Genomic DNA, 19640 nt, shown 5'->3' with positions numbered 1-19640 from the left:
CTACACAAGCGAGTGATTCTCCCTACACGGTATCTTGATGAAAATTCTTTGAATACATTGGGAATGTTAGAAGACATGACTGCTATGCTGAGACATATTGGTTGGACCACTTTTACCAGTTTTATAAACCCTGCTTATGAGAGGATTACTCTTGAATTCCTCAGTTCTGTGAGCGCAGAGATTTTGCAGGGAAAGAATTGCGAAGAGGGGTTGATTAAGTTTCGATTACATAACACTGATTATACTCTTGAATTGGCTGAGTTGAATGCTATTTTCGGGTTTCCTAGTGGTGGTGAGAGGAGGTATCCCCGTATTTTCAATGAACATGCTTTTTGGTGTCGTTTATCTACTACTAGTCAGTTTGTTTCATCAGATTCCAAAGAATCTCATATTCATCATCCCTGTTTTCGTTATGCTCATCGCTTGTTAGCTCACACACTGTTTGCAAGGGGTGATAGCATTGCTGCTGTGAGAAAATTAGAGTTGTTATTTATGTGGGGTATGGTCAATGATTTTCACCTAGACTCCGGTGCATGGTTGGCTCGTCAGCTCACAAAGGTTGGAAAAGCCTCTTTAGAAAATATCGCGATTGGTGGGCTGATCACAACTATTGCTCTCCATTTCAAAATTCCCTTGGAGGATGATAAGCCAATTCTGGGGACATCTCGTATTGATCTTGATATGCTTGTCAATAATGACATGTTGGTTAAACGAGATGGTCAATACTGTTTGGTGATGAATTCTATAGGAGGCATGCCACCACAACCTCTCCCTAATCCTGCCTTTACTACAGTGTATGGTAGAGATATATGAACATTCTCAGCATCTGATGCACACCATTCCTCTCCTCCTCCACTTTTTCCCCCTTCTCAGGTGCCATCAAGCACTATAGAGTCTCATGCTGAGGCATTTTCCCATATCCATCAATCCCTTGCTGAGCTCCACTTGCAACAACAACGCCATTACAATGAGTTCGAGCAATTCAGGGATAGTCAACTTCTCCATCAGCAACATGTGGAACAATTGCTCCATGACACTTTGGCTTTGCTTCGTCCCCACCATTAATATTTTTGTGAGTCTCTCCCTTCCTTTCTTAGTTGTTTTTGCTTATGTTGAGGACAACGTCTACATCTAAGCTTGGGAGAGTCATTTGCATGTTAGTTGTTGCATTTCATTTGCATAGCATAAAAATAAATCTAACTCAAGTCTAAGTTTATTCAATTATATTTGGAGAAGCACATTAGATAATTGTTGGGGAACTCACACACTACACAAGATGAGGGTTTGACACTTGACATGTAAGGAAGATAATTTTTGAGTGATAGACTTTAAGAGTTTCTTTTTGGGTTTCTAAGGTGACACTCACTGCATTTGGTCACTAGAGAAATGTCTGTTTGTTTCACAATATAAAAAAAAAGAAGAGAAAAGAAAAGAAAAAAAAAGAAAAAAAAAGGAGAGTATAATTAATAATAATAATAATAATAATAATAATAATAATAAGTGAAATGGACATCCCTTTGAGACTGTTAGTTACTGGGAAAAGAGACACTCCTTTGAGACTGGTGTGGTAAGTGCAAAGCATTTGAGTGGAGGATCCTTGCTTAGTTAGCAGGTAAGTGTTTTCTAGGCTAGAAACCTAAAAAGATATCTTTTTGCAGAGCACTTTAAAACCACATCAAATATTCTCCTCCTTAGTGTCTTGTGTCTTTACTCATTGATTGAATTGCACTTAGGGACCCAACATATGTGGAATGTGTGTATCTGGAATATTTTTGGATGAATTTAGATTTGAGATTAGATACCAACTCATCATCATTCTGTTTGCATTTGTTCTGTTGTTTATTACATTTTCTTTGCTTGAGGACAAGCAAATGTTTAAGCTTGGGAGAATTTGATGAGCATATCATATATAGATATATTCATGCATTAGTTTAGGACATTTTTATTCATTTATGCATTATTGGACTCATTTCATCATGCATTATCTAGTTTCGGATCATACATTTGGATTGGTGCGTTGTTTGTGTAAACAGGTCTAAAAGGAGTAAGTTAGACGCAAAACAGTATGTTCCACAAGTGCCTGGTGGAGTCTTCCACGACTTGTGGATGTGGCTTCAGAAGATGCAAGTTTCAAAACAGTTTGTTCCATAGGTGCCTGGTGGATTTTTCCACGACTTGTGGTTTTGTGCAGCGAATTGGAGGATACAAAACAGGGTGTTCCACAGGTGCCTGGTGGATTTTTTCACGACCTGTGGTTTTGACTTCAGAAAATCATGCGCAAAACAGAGTGTTCCATAGGTGACCTGTGGATTTTTCCACAACCTGTGGATTTTCTAGCGAGAAAATTAAAGATTACGTGGACTCAAAAAGATTTAAAAGAAAAAGAAAATATAAAGAGGAGAGATAGGGGAAACGGTTAGAGGAGAGAGAAAGTGATCTCAGCAAAGAGGAACGTGGAGGAAAGATAAAAGGGGAGCGTTCACGGAAAAGAACCTTCTTCTTCCTCTCGTTTTTCATCTGTTTTGGCTACCGTTTAGAGTTTTTATTTTTAGTATGCAGAACTAATTTCATTTTGTTGAAGGATTGATGTAAGACTTTGGATTATAGGTTCTACTCTTTACATTTGATGTTTTGTTAATGTTCTTCATCTTAGTGCTCTGTTTATGGTTTTATCGTTCATTTATGAGCAATTTCACAATTGGGAAATTGGGGATTGCTTGCGATTATAAACAAGACAGGTTAGATTATGTCACAATTGAGAAATTGGGCGTATCCAATTAGTTTGCAATAAAGATTATTATTGATTTTTCATGATTTTATTGAATTTTTGTAAATTGGCCTAAGGAATTGGGGGTTCGGATTCAATAAATAGATTTTACCTACTAAGGGATTAGGGGTAAAACAGCTCTCAATGAACTCAAGTGGATGATTACATTACTTGCATCAATTGAAAAGGAGTAGAATTTTATAGGAAAAAGTACGAAATCAATCCTCTAACGATTCTTCTCTTGATTAAAGTTTTTGTTATAATTTTTATGCTTGCAATTATATTGATTCACATTTGCTCAAAATTACGTAAGTTAGGAATCTAGTATTCAACAAGTCAATCCCAGAGGACGATATTTTATTACTACGTTAACGATTGGTTCACTTGCCAAACGTTCATCAATGTACAAATTCAAAAACAACAAAATTCTTTGCTATGGTCTGAACAACCTCCAAATACCTAGCTAACTGTGGATCCCTAGCTTGAAATTCGCCTTTTACTTGTCATACCACTAATGCAAAATCACTTTTGACTAGCAACTTAGAAACCTCCATTTCTTTTGCTAAAAGGATCCCGACTATTAAAGCCTCATACTCTGCTTGATTGGTGTTGGCTTTGAATGCAAACCTTAACAATTGTTCAACCAAAACTCTTTCAGGTCCTTCCAACACTACCCTAGCTCCACTTCCTTTCAATTTAGAGGCCCCATCAACAAATAAGATCCATGACAACATATTAGTCTGTCGATCACAAACCGAATCAGAGAGCTCTACCAAAAAGTTAGCAAAAAATTGAGCTCTAATCGATCCTTTGGACTCGTATTGTAGGCCATAATCTAGGAGTTCTATCGCCCATTTGACCAATATACCTGATATATCTGGCTTTTGTAATATATATCTAATAAGTAGATCTGTCATCACCTTTGTCTTATGATTCTGGAAATAATGCCTTAGACGCCGAGCTGACACGACTATACCTAATGCAGCCTTTTCTATTGTCAGATATCGTACCTCAGCCCTATGAAGTACCTTGCTTACAAAATACACTAGCTTTAGCTCCTCCCCTGATTCTCGTACTAGTACTGAACTAATTGCCTGCTCGGTTACTAAGATGTACAATGCCAAATCACTATTTTTCTCTAGTCTGCACAATATTGGAGGCTTACTCAAGTATTCTTTTAACTTTTGAAAAGCATCTTCACATTGATTAGTCAATTGAAATTTTTCATTTTTCCTCAAGTATTGGAAATACGGGAAGCCTTTATCCCCACTTTTAGCAAGAAAACGAGATAATGCCGCCATTTTACCTGTTAACCTCTACACTTCTTTCACGTTGTTTGGACTTCTCATATTTTGGATAGCTTCGCATTTGTCCGGATTAGTTTCTGTCCCCCTCTCAATGAGTAAGAATCCCAAAAATTTTCCCGCTTTAACACCAAAAACACATTTCTCAGGATTCAGTTTGAGCTGATATTTGTTGATTATAACAAATAACTCTGCCAAATCTTCTTGATGTCGTACTTCTTCCACCGAAGTTACTACCATGCCATCCATATAGGCTTGTACTTTACGCCCCATCATTGACACTAATATCTTATCTATCAACCTCTGATAAGTGGCATCTGTATTCTTCAATCCAAATGGCATCACTTTGTAACAATAATTCGAAGTTTCCTCCATGAAGGTTGTCTTGTCTTCATCCTGTGAATGCATCTTTATCTGATTATATCTTGAGTAAGCATAAAGAAAACTCAACAAAGTGCAACCCGATGCGCTATCCACCAATGCATCTATGTTGGGTAAAGGAGAAGAATCCTTAGGACATGCGTTATTTAAATCAGTAAAATCAACACACATCCTCCACTTGCCATTAGATTTTTTTACCATTACCACATTTGCCAGTCATGTAGGATACTGAATCTCCCTGATATGGGCTACTTTTTAAAGTTTTTGTACCCTTCTGCAGCAGCTTGAACACGCTCCCCACTTAATCCTCTATGCCTTTGAGCTTTTGGATTAACTGAGGGATTTATATTGAGTATATGATGTAACAAATTAGGATTTATCCCCACCATATCTGAAGTACTCCAAGCAAATGAAGAAAGATTATTCTGTAACACTTGTACGATCCGTTGTTCTTGGTCCGAATTCAGATCTCCCCCTATCTTGAGTCTCTTGCCATCTATTAATATCTATTTAACTTCACCCACAAGTTGAGGTCTTCTCTCTGGATGCACTTCAATGGGTGTCCCTATGATAGTCACGCAATATGTAACCTTTCCTCTTTCCTTAAGACTATTTTCATAGCACTTACGAGCAATTTCTTAGTTTACTGCCACCGTGACTATCTTCCTATCGTCGGTAAGAAATTTCATCTTCAAATGAACAGTAGATATTACGACCCCAATTTGTTGATAGAAGGCCTGCCTAAAAGCAAATTATATGAGGATGAAGCATTTACAACTATAAAAATGGTTTCTACAGCCTCCTTATCTCTAAATGTTGTCCGCAGATCCACATATCCTCTAACCTCCACCTAATCTCATGAGAATTCAACGAGCACCCCATCAAAAGGTTGTAGATGATCCATGGGGATTTGTAACCCTCTAAAGGTGTTCCAAAACATCACATCTGTCGAACTCCCTTGATCCACCAAAACTCTATGAACATTCTTTCCCATCATAATGACTGATAGCACTATCAGATCATCTTCATAGGTTACTACTCCTTTTAAATCTTCACTTGAAAAGATAATATCAGGGACTTTCTTTGGCCACTCAATTTTTGCTGTTTTCATAATGTTTCTTACATATCTTATACCGTATTGCATCAATTCCACCTGATATTAGCATTCAGGCCTGAAATGTCTTCAAATGCAATTCGAGATCAAAATTCCCTAAAAAAGGTGTAATCTTTGGGATCATAAAAATTTTTGGGGAATCGACTCATCCATGATTTCCTTTGATAGCGGGTGGGCTTCATTCACATCAGTGGTTAGGCCACTAGCATGTCGATAACCGATCCTAGTTGCATCTATTCTAATATGCATCTCCTCATTCGTTTTCCTCAACTGCTCTTGTTGTTGGAGAGCCTCTTCTAATCGCTGATGTGTTTCTTTGGCTTCTTTTCGAAGTCGCTCTCTTTCCCTCAAAGCCTCATCTCGGAGGAGTTGAAGATCTTCTTCAGCTTTCTTACGAGCTTCCTAATTTGGCTGCATACGGAACTTTTTTGCCTAATGGTGTCACCTCAGTCCCCCAATGTCTCCTAAACAAAAACATGCCAAGGAAAGTTGTCTGCGGTACTGGATTATACTAAATTCTCAAATTTCTGAGTACTAATATGTTTACAAATTTTGTATCAAATAGTGCATGGGAAGAAATAAGCAGGGCAAATGAATTATTAGTACTTAAACATGCGAGTATTTGATTTGAAATATTGAAAAATTCAAATATTTTATTTGAATGTCCAATTTCAGTTTTCCATTTACTGCTCAAAAGGAGATACAACCTCTAATTCGCTCTATCCAAACTGCAATCCTTGAGTTGACATGGTTACTTATATCAGTACCAAAGATAGCGTGAACATTACGTTCGAAAGAAACAAATGACACAATCTCTCAATGAGTAGTACATAACTTTCTTCTCTTTCATTTCACTTGCAACAAATATAGCACCCTTGATGAACACATTAGGGTTTTGGAAGGTCTCACATCATTTACCTCAATTCTTAAAATTCTTATAAGTCTTAAAATGGTACAATTGCGTGTTTAGTTTTGCGTAAAAGTGATGTAAAATTGATTAAAATTGATTTTTTAACGCAGAATCGGTACATGTTTGATTTTCAAAATCAATTAAAGAATAAAAAATTCACGTTGAATGAGAAGCAACTAATTCTTGCTTCTACGTTGTAATCAATTTTCCAACGCTGAACCAAATATACCGTACATCTATTAGACAATTTTACTTAATGTCAATTGGCTTTAATATGAAATTTTGGAGCAGAATGAGGAAAGTGAATATTGGAAAAAGCACAACAAAACATTTCTGGAGACAGATTCAGTCCTTGAAATTAATTGTTGCAATCAACAAACCACTAATCAAATACAGGATTTGACAAAACTAAAGCAATCCGAAAGAACATAAAACCAGTACAAGTCATAGTGTAGTTAAATAAATTTCTCTATATTAGAATTTCAGTTCTGATTTATTTGTCTACAAGAGTTATGCACCCAATGTTATATCTAAAACAGAATGAGGACTGTGCACACTGCATACAAGTGCTGCAAACCTACTGAAGGGGGTCATAAGATGCTTGCAGATGAGCATCAAGGATACAAGTTCTCCATTCTCCAAAGTCCTTCCTGTGTCATACTTAATCTGCTATATTTTTCACATCTTTACTCAATAACGGCTACATGTATTGTGTCATTAACAATACTTGGAAAATTTCACTCTGTTTCTTAATTTTTTTCATAGACACTAAAAGAATGAAAAAGTAAATATACTAAATGTCTTTAATTAACTAAAATCAACTTATACACTTTAGTTCTCTGAAATATTTATATGTGAACAAAACTAAAATAATTCAAAACTCGTATTCCATTTCACGGTCTTGAATCTCAACTGTCGAAGTTTTAATCAATATATCCATGGTGAATTTATATGGTACATACATTTCCTGAGGTTCCGCATTCAAAAAGCATGGGAAAATGAACCTTCTGTTTTGAAAATGACAACCATCACCACCGAACATTTCAGGTAGGCATCTTCAATCTCTACCATTTGTAACATCTAACGATTAATTTTGAGGGTAGGTATTTCAGAACTGTGCAACTTAAGTGAAGAGAGTTGACTGAAATGGCTTTCCTTTCTGATCACATCTCTCAACAACTGTTTTCTGCAACCGGTTCCTTTCCTTTCTGGTAAATAATCAATTGCTTGTTGTTGAGATCATGGCATTAGCTGTTGTAGGTGGTGCACTCCTTTCTGCTTTCATTGAGGTTGTTTTTGACAAACTAGCTTCCCCTGAGGTTGTAAACTTTATCTGTTGGAAGAAGCCTGACAAGTTACTTCAAAAGATGAGGAGCCAGCTGCTAGTGGTTAAAGTTGTGCTTGCTGATGCTGAGAAGAGACAAATCACAGATTCCAATGTCAAAAGAGTGGCTCGATCTTCTCAATGATGTTGTGTACGACGTTGATGACTTACTTCATGAAGTTTCTACGAAAGCTGCTACTCAAAAGAAGGTAACCAATTCCTTTCCTCACCTTTTCAAGGGGAAGAAAATTGTTAGTATTAGTAAGTTGGAAGACATAGTGGAAAGATTATATGACATTTTGAAACAAAAGGAGAATCTTGATTTGAAAGAAATTCCAGTGGAGAACAATCAGCCATCGAAACCTCAGTCAACATCTCTGGAAGATAGATATGATATGTACGGTAGGGATAAAGACAAAGAGACCGTTATGAAGTTGGTGTTAGAGGATAGTAGTGATGGTGAAGAAGTGTCTGTGATCCCTATAGTTGGCATGGGTGAGGTTGGAAAAACCACTTTGGCCCGATCTGTGTACAACGACGGCAAATTGAAGCAGATATTTGATTTAAAGGCATGGGTTTGTGTTTCTGATATATTTGATATTGTGAAGGTCACAAAAACTATGATAGAGGAAATTATTCAAAAGCCTTGTAAATTGAGTGATCTAAACTCAATTCAACTTGACTTGTTGGACAAACTGAGGGGAAAAAGATTCTTGATTGTCTTGGATGATGTTTGGATTGAGGATTGTGATAACTGGAGTAGTCTTACAAAACCTTTTCTAGGTGGGATCAGGGGAAGTAAAATTTTGGTCACAACCCGCAATGAAAATGTAGCGGCTATAGTCCCTTTTCATACTGTTAAAGTACATCATCTAAACAAATTGTCAAATGAAGATTGTTGGTTGGTGTTTGCAAACCATGCATTTCACCCATCAGGAGGCACTGAGAATAGAGGAACTCTAGAAAAGATTGGGAAAGAGATTGTTAAAAAGTGTAATGGGTTGCCTTTAGCAGCACAGTCACTTAGAGGAATGTTGAGAAGAAAGCACGCTATTGGGGATTGGAATAATGTACTTAAAAGTGACATTTGAGAACTTCCTGAAAGTCAGTGTAAAATTATTCCAGCTCTTAGAATTAGTTATAATCACCTTCCTCCTCATTTAAAACAGTGTTTTGTTTATTGCTCACTCTTTCCCAAGGATTATGAATTTCAAAAAGATGAACTGATTCTACTGTGGATGGCTGAAGATCTTGTAAAAGCGCCAAAAACAGAAAAGAGTATAGAAGAAGTTGGTGACGAGTATTTTGATGATTTGGTTTCGAGATCGTTCTTCCAATGTTCAAGTCATCGCACTTGGGGTAATTACTTTGTAATGCATGACCTCATGCATTATCTAGCAACTTACCTTGGCGGGGAATTCTATTTCAGAGCAGATGAACTTGGAAAAGGAACCAAAATTAATAGAAAGACTCGTCATTTGTCCTTTACAAGGTTCAGTGATCCAATCTCAGATATTGAAGTTTTTGAAACAGTTAAATTTTCAAGAACTTTCTTGCCGATCAATTATAAAGATTACCCATTCAACAATGAAAAGGCACCACGTATTATAGGGTCGATGCTTAAGTACTTGAAAGTTTTATCTTTTCGTGACTTCTGAAGTGTGCTTGCTTTGCCTGATTCAATAGGTGAATTGATCCATTTGCGTTATTTAAATCTCTCTTATACAAGTATAGCATCACTACCGGAGTCATTGTGTAATCTATACAATCTACAGACTTTGAAGTTGTATTGTTGCTTTAAGCTGACTAAGTTGCCTGGTGCCATGCAAAATCTTGAACACTTGCGTCGTCTTGAAATTCTTAATACTGCCATAAAAGAGATGCCTAAAGGAATGGGGAAACTAAATCAAATGCAGAATTTGGATTTCTATATTGTTGGTAAGCATATAGAGAATAGCATCAAAGAACTAAGAGGACTTCCAAATCTTCATGGTTCCTTTTGTATTCAGAAAATAGAGAATGTTACAACAGGTGAAGAAGCATTAGAGGCCAGGATAATGGATAAGAAGCACATACACGATTTATCCTTGGAATGGTCTATATGTAACGACAATAGCACCAACTTCCAAATTGAATTAGATGTACTCAGCAATTTACAACCTCATCAAGACCTGAAATCACTTTCAATAAGCGGTTATAAAGGAACGAGATTTCCCGAATGGATGGAGAATTGTTCCTACTATTACATGACAGTTCTAAGTTTAAATAATTGTAACAATTGTTGCATGCTTCCTTCACTTGGGCAACTACTGTCTCTCAAGCGCTTACATATTTCGAACATGATTTCGGTGAAGACTATTGATGCCGGCTTTTACAAGAAGAATGATTCTTCATCTGTGACGCCCTTTCCCTCCCTTGAATCTCTATACATTTATAATATGCCTTGTTGGGAGATGTGGGTTGCCTTTGATTCAAAAGCTTTTCTTGTGCTCAAGGATCTTTATATACAAAATTGCCCCAAACTAAAGGGAGATTTGCCTGATCATCTTCCTGCTTTGCAAACACTCGCAATTAGAAATTGCGAGCTTCTTGTCTCTTCTGTTCCGGGGGCTTCCACCCTTCGAACATTAGAGATAAGTGAAAGCAACAAATTAGCATTTCATACGTTTCCTCTTTCGGTAGAACGGATAGAGATAGAAGGAAGCCCAGTGGTTGAGTCCATGATGGAGGCCATCACTAACATTCAACCTACTTGCCTCCGTTGTTTGACACTAAGGGATTGTTTGAAACGTAGGCTGATTATTTTATTGAAAAGGAAAGCACAAAGTGCAGTGGTTCAATAAAACAGTGAAATAGAATATCAACACTCAATCTATTCTATCAGCCGTTTGCCTTCTTCAACTAATGCTCTGCAATTCACCTGTACCAAAGGATATTCCAGCCAGTATTAGAATGGGTAAAAGAAGAATGATTAGGGTTTCAGGAATGGAAAAGAATAGCAGAGAGACAAAGCAGAGGGGAGCAACACCTGGACTGTCTTCACCAGTAATCCTTTAGCTATATTCTCTTTCCTTGGCCTAGTGTCTTTCCTGATTTTCCTCTCACCTAGATCAGCAGCCATGTGTCCACCCTTTCTAACAACATTTGACACTAATTTCCCTTCTTTCTTGACACCTGTTACATTGCCCTTCTCATCGAGACAAACCTTGTCCTCAAGGTTGAACAGAGGATAAGAATCAACAATGTCCTGAAACTTCCATGGCATCAGTGTGTTCCCATTGAATCAATACTTGTGAAACTTCCTTGTTAATTCTTTTTATAATTCTGACGTCCCACACTTTAACAGGATTGAGGAGTGGACCCATCTCTGTTGATGTAAGAGGTAAGGGAACATAAGGCGGCGAAATCTCTCCTTGAAATGGTTTAAGTAGTGCCACATGAAAAACCGGGTGAATCCTTGTTGATTCTGGTAATTGCAACTTATATGCAACCGTGCCAATCTTCGCCAACACTGGAAAAGGTCCAAAATATCGCATTCCTAATTTTTGATGCTTCCTTAAGGTAACAGAATGTTGCCTATAAGGTTGAAGTTTCACCAAAACCAAATCTCCTTCTTTAAACTGCAAATCCCTTCTCTTTCTATCCGCCTGCATTTTCATATAGTGTTGAGCTTTCAATAAATTTGCTTTCAGTTGGGATAATAATTGATCTCTTTGCTTCAAAGAGTCTCGTAACTGACTAGGATCTCGACCATCTTCTATGTATGGACTTATGGATGGTGGAAGCCTGCCAAAAACAGCTTGGAATGGTGTCATTCCTAAACTTTGATGGTGAGAAGAGTTATACCAAAACTGAGCCCAGGGAAGCATTGAAACCCACAACTTGGGTTGCTCAAAAACAAAGCAGCGTAAGTACATTTCCAACGTTTTATTGAGGTTCTCAGTCTGGCCATCTGACTGTGGGTGGTAAGATGAGCTCATAGCTAAGGTTGTGCCTTGAGCCTTGAATAATTGCTGCCAGAAGGAACTTATAAAAACTCTGTCTCGATCTGATACTATGGTCTTGGGAAACCCATGTATTTTGACAATGTTGTTAATGAAAACTTCTGCAACGAGTTTGCTGTTAAAATCAGCTTTCATAGGGATGAAATATCCAAATTTTGAGAGTCTATCCACCACCACCAATATCGTGGAAAACCCTTGTGATGCCGGTAATTGGACAATGAAATCCATGGCTATATCTTCCCAAATTTGTTGTGGAATTGGCAGTGGTTGAAGCAACCCCGCAGGGAGGACATGATCTACTTTAGCTTGTTGACAGATGGAACATTCTCTCACAAATTTAGTAATATCGCTTCGCATGCCCTTCCAAAAGAATTGTGCTGCAATTCGAGCTACTGTTTTATTAATTCCAGCGTGTCCTCCAATTTTGGAAGCATGAAATTCCTGTATGATTTGCTTTAGCAGAGCTGCATCTTTAGGCAAAACAATTTTACCTTTGAAAATCAATAACCCATTATGAGCAATGTAGTCTGCGAAAAGTGGTTTCCCTTGCACACAACTTTGATAAATTTTCCTCATTTCAGAATCTGTTTGAGTCATATCAATCACTTGGTTCAGCCAAACATGAATGGGTCCCGAAACAGCCATAAAAAAAGTCCTGGATAACGCATCTGCTGGAATGTTTTCTTTCCCGGGCTTGTATTGAATAGTGAAATCATATCCTAAGAACTTAGGAAGCCATTGTTGTTGCTCTGGGGTTTGTAACCTTTGCTCCAATAATTCTTTTAAACTTTTCTGATCCGTTTTAATGATGAACTTATGGCCAAGAAGATAGTGTTTGAACTTAGCCATTGCTTCCGTAATGGCATAAAATTCTCGAGCATAAGCAGATTGTTTCTACATTCTACATGATAACTTCTTGGAAAAATAGGCAATAGGATGCATGTTCTGACTCAACACAGCGCCTATTCCACTGCCAGAGGCATCAGTTTCCAAGACAAATGGTTCTTTAAAATTAGGCATTGTCAAAACTGGTGCAGAAGTCATAGCCTGTTTCAGGGTTTCAAAAGCATGAGTAGTAGACGGGCTCCATACAAAAGAATCCTTCTTTAACAAGTCAGTTAATGGAGCAGCAATTGTGGCGTAAGACTTAATAAAACGTCTGTAATACCCTGTAAGTCCCAAAAACCCTCTCATCTGTTTTAAATTAGTTGGAATAGGCCACCTTTGAATAGCCTCCAACTTCATTTCATCCATAGCTATGCCCGAGCCCGACAATGTGTGTCCCAAGTAATCAATTTGTTGAAGACCGAAGCAACACTTAGAGAATCGTGCAAATAACTGGTATTGTTTCAAGATATTCAAAACCACTTCCAGGTGCTGTAAATGATCCTTCCATGTTACACTATAAACCAGTATGTCGTCAAAGAAGACTAATACAAATTTTCGCAACAACCCAGCAAAAATATCATTCATTAAGCACTGAAAAGTTGCAGGGGCATTGGTTAAGCCAAATGGCATAACCAACCACTCATAGTGACCATGATGTGTACGAAAAGTTGTTTTATGCCTGTCATCTGGATTCAACAATATCTGATGATAACCGGCTCTGAGGTCCAACTTAGAGAAAAATTTAGCTCCAAATAATTCATCAATTAGCTCATCTACTGTCGGAATAGGAAAAGAATCCTTAATGGTGTTGGCATTAAGGGCCCTGTAATCAGTGCAAACTCTCCAAGACCCATCCTTTTTCTTGACCAAAATAATTGGAGAAGAAAAGGGACTTTTGCTAGGTTGGATTATTCCTTCAGCAAGCATGTCATTCACTAATTTTTCGATTTCCTCCTTTTGACTATGCGGATACCTGTAAGGCTTGACTTTAACAGGTTGAGATCCTTCCAACAAGTGAATTGTGTGATCATGAGATCTCTGAGGAGGTAAACTGGTGGGTGTATCAAAGACAACACTATAGGTGTGCAACAACAAAGCTAGTTCAGGCTCCATCTGTGTAGGTAAGTCTAACATGGACTTAGGTAAAGGAGTTTCATCGCTTACTTGCATGCTATAAACCTCAGCAATTGAATTTGTTGTCATCATTCTTCTAATATGATGAAGTTGAGCTTGTTGAGGAACCAAGCTAGAATCCCCCTGTAATGTGTGAAATTTTCCAGCCACTAAAAACTTCAGTTGTAATGCATCATAATCTGCAATGTGTGGACCAATTGTCTTCAACCAGCTTGCTCCCAAAATAAGGTTTGCACCTGATATGGGTAAGAGAAACACAGGTAGCTGAAATAGATTTCCTTGGGCTTGAACTCTCAATTGCTTAACCAATCCCTCGGCCTCCATGTAGTTACCATTACCCACCATAACTTTAAACATGGGGGCTGGTTCAATGGGCAACTTCAGAAATTTAGCCACTCTAGGCTGCAAAAAATTGTCTGAGCTGCCACCATCAATTAAAACTATCACAGCTAATTTATCTATGTATGCTAAAAAACGTATCGTACCAATTCCAATACCTCCCTTGAGAGCATTCAAGGATAAATGATGATCTATATTTTGTTCAGAATCTGAAACAGTCTGCAACTGCACTTGGGACTTAGTAGAATCCTCATTTTCTTCTTCTAATTGTAAGAACAATAATTGTCTATTTGGGCATTTGTGATTGAATGAAAATTTTTCATCACAGAAATAACACAACCCTTTCTCTCTGCGAAGCTGCATTTCTGTGGGACTAATGCGTTTCACATTTGTGTGCTTCAATGGTGGTGCCACAGGGGTTGGTAACAGACTCGGTAAGGAAGGTTTACTGGCTATCTTGGAAATAACAGCATTGGGTGTAGCTGTATTTGCAGTGACAGCAGAATACCGATGAGTATAATTTGTATTAACAGATCTCGATGTAGGGTAATATCGGTCCTCATATAATCTAGCCAAAGCCACTGCTCTGAGCAATGTAGGAGGCACCATAGCTACTACGTCACGCTTAATTTCAGTTTTCAATCCCCCAACAAAACAGTTCAACAAAGCTTCATCTGTTAATCCAATAGATCTATTGGCGAGAGCCATAAATTGCAGATAATACTCTGAAATAGAACCTGTTTGCGTCAATTTAAACAGGTCAGCCATAGGACAATCATAAGGAGATGGGCCAAATTGAGACTCCATTGCTCTAGTCAAATCTGACCAACTATTAATCGCTGCAATCCTGTGCAACATTTGAAACCATGGAACAACCTCTTTGTCGAAGTGCATAGCAGCGATATCCACCCTAGCAGCGTCGGGAGTATTGTGATACATGAAAATTTTTTCTACCTTGAAGATCCACTCCAAGACTGGTGTAGTTCCATCAAAGTGGGGGAAACCCAATGAAATCTCCTTAACTGGCGTTACTCCACTGGGAGTTGTGATCCCCGATATTCCCGAGACCCCAGAGCTCGACGGACTTCCATGCGTCTTCGCCGTATTTTGTAAGATCTGATTCAACAGTACCTGTATCTGATTCATACGTTCATTATGTTCTGAGAATTTAACATCCATCGTATTAGCGATACAACCTATCTCCTCGGAATGGGTTTTAACCGCCGCTTGAAGCTCTTTTAGGCGAGTGTTGTCTGCCATGGAAGCTCAATGAAAGCACCAATGAAACGTAGGCTGATTATTTTATTGAAAAGGAAAGCACAAAGTGCAGTGGTTCAGTAAAACAGTGAAATAGAATATCAACACTCAATCTATTCTATCAGTCGTTTGCCTTCTTCAACTAATGCTCTACAATTCACCTGTACCAAAGGATATTCCAGCCAGTATTAGAATGGGTAAAAGAAGAATGATCAGGGTTTCAGGAATGGAAAAGAATAGCAGATAGACAAAGCAGAGAGGAGCAACACCTGGACTGTCTTCACCAGTAATCCTTTAGCCGTATATTCTCTTTCCTTGGCCTAGTGCCTTTCCTGATTTTCCTCTCACCTGGATTAGCAGCCACGTGTCCACCCTTTCTAACAGCATTTGACACTAATTTCCCTTCTTTCTTGACACCTGTTACATTGTTCCTCATCCATATCATTTCCAAGTGATCGTCTTCCTGCATCGCTGAAAACCCTGCAAATCAGTGGATTAAAGAAACTGAAATTCCCAATGCAACAAAAACATGAATTACTGGAATCACTGACAATAAATAGTAGTTGCGATTCACTAACGTCTCTCCCATTGGTTAGCTTTCCAAATCTCATACGTCTGCAAATCACAAACTGTGAATATATGGAATCACTTTCGGTCTTAGGGTCAGATTCTTTTAAGAGTTTGAGTTCTTTTGAGATTGACCATTGCCCCAACTTTGTGTCATTCTCAGGAGGATTTTCTGCGCCCAATTTGACTCGTTTCATTGTTTATGACTGTGATAAGTTGAAGTCGTTGCCCGATCAGATATGTACTCTTCTTCCAAAGATGGAATATCTTAGCATATCAAACTGCCAACAAATTGAGTCATTTCCTGAAGGGGGTATGCCACCTAACTTGAGAATAGTAGAGATCAACAATTTTGAGAAACTACTGAGCGGCCAACAATGGGTATCCAAGGATATCTTTACCTATCTCAAAGTCTGGGGTCCATGTGATGGCCTCAACTCCTTCCCAAAGGAGGGTTTGTTGCCTCCCTCTCTCACGTATTTGCAGCTATTTGGTTTTTCAAGTCTGGAGACGTTGGAGTGCAAGGGCCTTCTCCATCTCACTTCGCTACGAGAATTGCACATTCAAAGTTGTAAAAAGCTGGAGAATATCACGGGAGAAAGGCTGCCCATCTCTCTAATAAAATTAAGCATTCACAGATGTCCCTTGCTGCAGAAACGATGCCACAGAAAAGATCGTGGAATTTGGCATAAAATCTGCCATGTCCGTGGGATAAACATTGACGGTAGATGGATTCAATGAGGAAGGATCGTGAGCAGGTGATTCTCCTTCTTTGACTTACTCATCAATATCTAATAATGAAAAACCATTTCTTTCAACGTTATGTTTCATTTCATGTCTTTCCCTTTCACATTTAACGATTCTTAAATTACTTATTTGTTCAGTTTGATACTTGACTGGAATTGCAAGTATAAAGAAACCTAACATCAAAATGATACAAATCATTTTTTCCCTCGGTAAAAGAATCAAAGAAGGCAGCACTACCGTTTATGCTATGTGCCCCTGTACAATAAGGAACCCCGAATCTCAGTTTATTGAGAAGCTAAATCATTATAAAGACCTTAGTATGTAAATCAAAAGGTACCATCCACGTTTTGAAGTCCATATTTTACAAACTTGTCCTGGTAAGTCAAAAGGGTCCATAACTTGTAATAATTAAATTAAGAGTGTGTTTGAAAAACTATTCAAACTCCGTTGAACATGAATCCAATTATTATCAGTCACATTTAGTTTCTTGGAAAGAGAGAAACGAATGTTGCATCATGAAAAGAAATACAAGGTAAATTCACTACATTTACTCCCTCACCAAAACTTCTTCCTATTTCTCATGTTCACTCTCCAAAACTAAAATCTTGAAACAAAAGTTTGCAGAAATGAAAAATAGTATTCATTAAGTGCAACCTCCTTATCATGCTCAGTTCAAGAAAGAGCGGAGAATATATACCTCTGCACTGGCTTCATCATCTTCATCATTCACCTCAGATTCGGACTTGTCTGATTCATCATCATCTGCAGAGGTTGCCTGCAACGACTATAGAAAATAAAGTATATAAACAAGACAATCAAAACACCACCAAAACAGAACAACTCGCACGGTCACTCACCTGTTTTTTATCAGTTTTTCAAACTCAGCTTTCCCTTTTGTAGCCTTGGCTTAATATGGAGCTTTTTTCCTTTTCATTTGAAAAAAGAGGAGTCAAAATTAATTTAAAAAAATAAATCCCTTTTTCAATAGAATGAATTCATTTGGTACATGTATTGATAGATCGGAATTCAATCGAAGCATCATTAGCTTACAAATATATCAACTTAAACATAAACTTGTATCTGAATGCATCTAAAATTACGACAAAGAACCATAATCAATATAAAAAAGAGAAAATGAGCATTATTTATCCCAATTGAACAGCTTACAGCACTGGATAAGGAAATGGTGTAGCAAACAACTTAGACTTACAGCAAATGCCATCTTCGATTGCTTCCACAAGCGCAGCAGTACCACCTTCCTCCACGATCGCCTCCTTTCCCTCCTCAATCCCCGCCAAGCTGTGCAGCAGCACCATCGCCTTGTCTCCTATCCCACTCCCTTCCTCCGCCACCAGTTCCACCAGCTGCATCACTGCCCCCGCAGCTGAAAATTCTCCAGCGAGATAATCTAGGTTATCTGAGAAACTCTACCATTGGGTAAACTCTAAGCAAGGCTTGGGCTCAGATTCAGGCTGGCGGTCCCTGTCAACAGCGGGTTCGGAGGAGAAGACGGTGGCGATCCTCTCGAGCTCTACCGAGGTATCGCTACTGCAGGCGGAGAAATAGGTGAACACTGAAATGTGTGCATTGTGAACGAGTGGAATATGGAACAGAAAATGGAGGAATATGAGCTTTAGCCAGAAATTTGGAGCCAATAACGAAACCCAAAATTTGGAGCAAACACAAAACAGGGTGGAGGAATGTGAGCTTTAGTCAGAGATTTTAGGCCGGAATTTGAAATTGTAAAACTAAATAATTTAATTAGCTGTACTATATTAATATAAAATTCCCTTTTTATTAATTTATTCTAATTAAACATTAATTTTTACTTTTTAAATAAAAAATCATGTAAGTTTATTTGATGTCATTTCTCAAATACTAAAATATAAAATAAAAATATCTTAATAAACATTAAAAAAAATCATAATAATAAATACATGTTAGTAAAAGAAAATCATGTTTGAGAATTTCATGTTAAAGTTAAAATTGTGTTATTTATTAACTTTAAATATAAAATATTAAATAGGTAAATAAAGAAATGAATAATATTTTAATCATGGATATTCAATATTTAAAGACTAATTTAATGATTAATTTTTATTATTTATAATAGTGAAAGCACAAATATATTTATTTTAGTTTAAAAAGTTATTAATTTAAAGAAAAAGGAAAATGAAAAATTAGTTAAATCTAATATAATGATTACTTAAAAGATAAAAATAGTAAAATAATTGTTTAATTTAAAAGAACGGTTAAAATTTGGAATTGAAATGTAATACCAAATGAATTTTTTTTTTCTATTAAAGAGATTTATTTTAGTTTAGAAAAGTATTAATTTAAAAAAATTTAAATGAAGAAATAGTTATATCTAACATTAGTTAGAAAGATAAAAATAATAAAATAATTGTTTAATTTAAAAAACGGTTATTTATTTCAAGATAAAGTTTGAAATAGAAATATAAACTAACAAAATAAAAAATCCTCTTTATATAGATATATAGATATATAAATATATAAATATATAGATATATAAATATATAAATATATCGATATAAATATAGAAGATAGGTATATATTTAATCATTAAAATAATTTATGTTTAAATTATCTCTTAATCATTGCATTTCAAATTAGAAAAATTAAGATCATGAGAAAAGTCATATTAGAGTACTTAGATGGAGAACAATAACTTAGATTTACAAGTTAGAGTGCTTAGATCGTAAGACTTAGAAATTCTTTAAGCGAGATGAAACTTTTATAATTAACACTAAATATTTAATTATTAAAAAACTTTAGTATAAATAGAAACCAATTAAATAGAGTTTATTCTATAAAAGCTATTATCTGAAGAATAACCTTATCCTTCCTCTATTTTCTCTCTAAAAATTCTAACCCTCTATTCAT

General features: G+C 36.9%; 1 protein-coding gene and 1 pseudogene across 1 annotated transcript; both read left to right on the top strand.

Moving 5' to 3' along the window:
• Positions 1–7606: 7606 nt before the first annotated feature.
• LOC146882512 (putative disease resistance RPP13-like protein 1) lies at positions 7607–10643 on the top strand (annotated as a pseudogene).
• Positions 10644–15866: 5223 nt separating this feature from the next.
• Positions 15867–17084, top strand: LOC146882511 (putative disease resistance protein At3g14460; the record flags this gene model as incomplete). The annotated part of the gene is made up of 1 exon (XM_085667436.1): positions 15867–17084. A coding segment is annotated over one exon (864 nt), but the record flags the coding sequence as incomplete, so codon positions are not given.
• Positions 17085–19640: the final 2556 nt, after the last annotated feature.

The sequence above is a fragment of the Vigna unguiculata genome, chromosome 10 (genome assembly GCF_037176805.1).
Source record: "Vigna unguiculata cultivar grain cowpea cultivar isolate G323 ecotype 2 chromosome 10, ASM3717680v1, whole genome shotgun sequence".
Lineage (NCBI taxonomy): Eukaryota > Viridiplantae > Streptophyta > Magnoliopsida > Fabales > Fabaceae > Vigna > Vigna unguiculata.
Note: the sequence above shows the minus strand (reverse complement) of the source record. Positions and strands in the feature narration are given on the sequence as shown.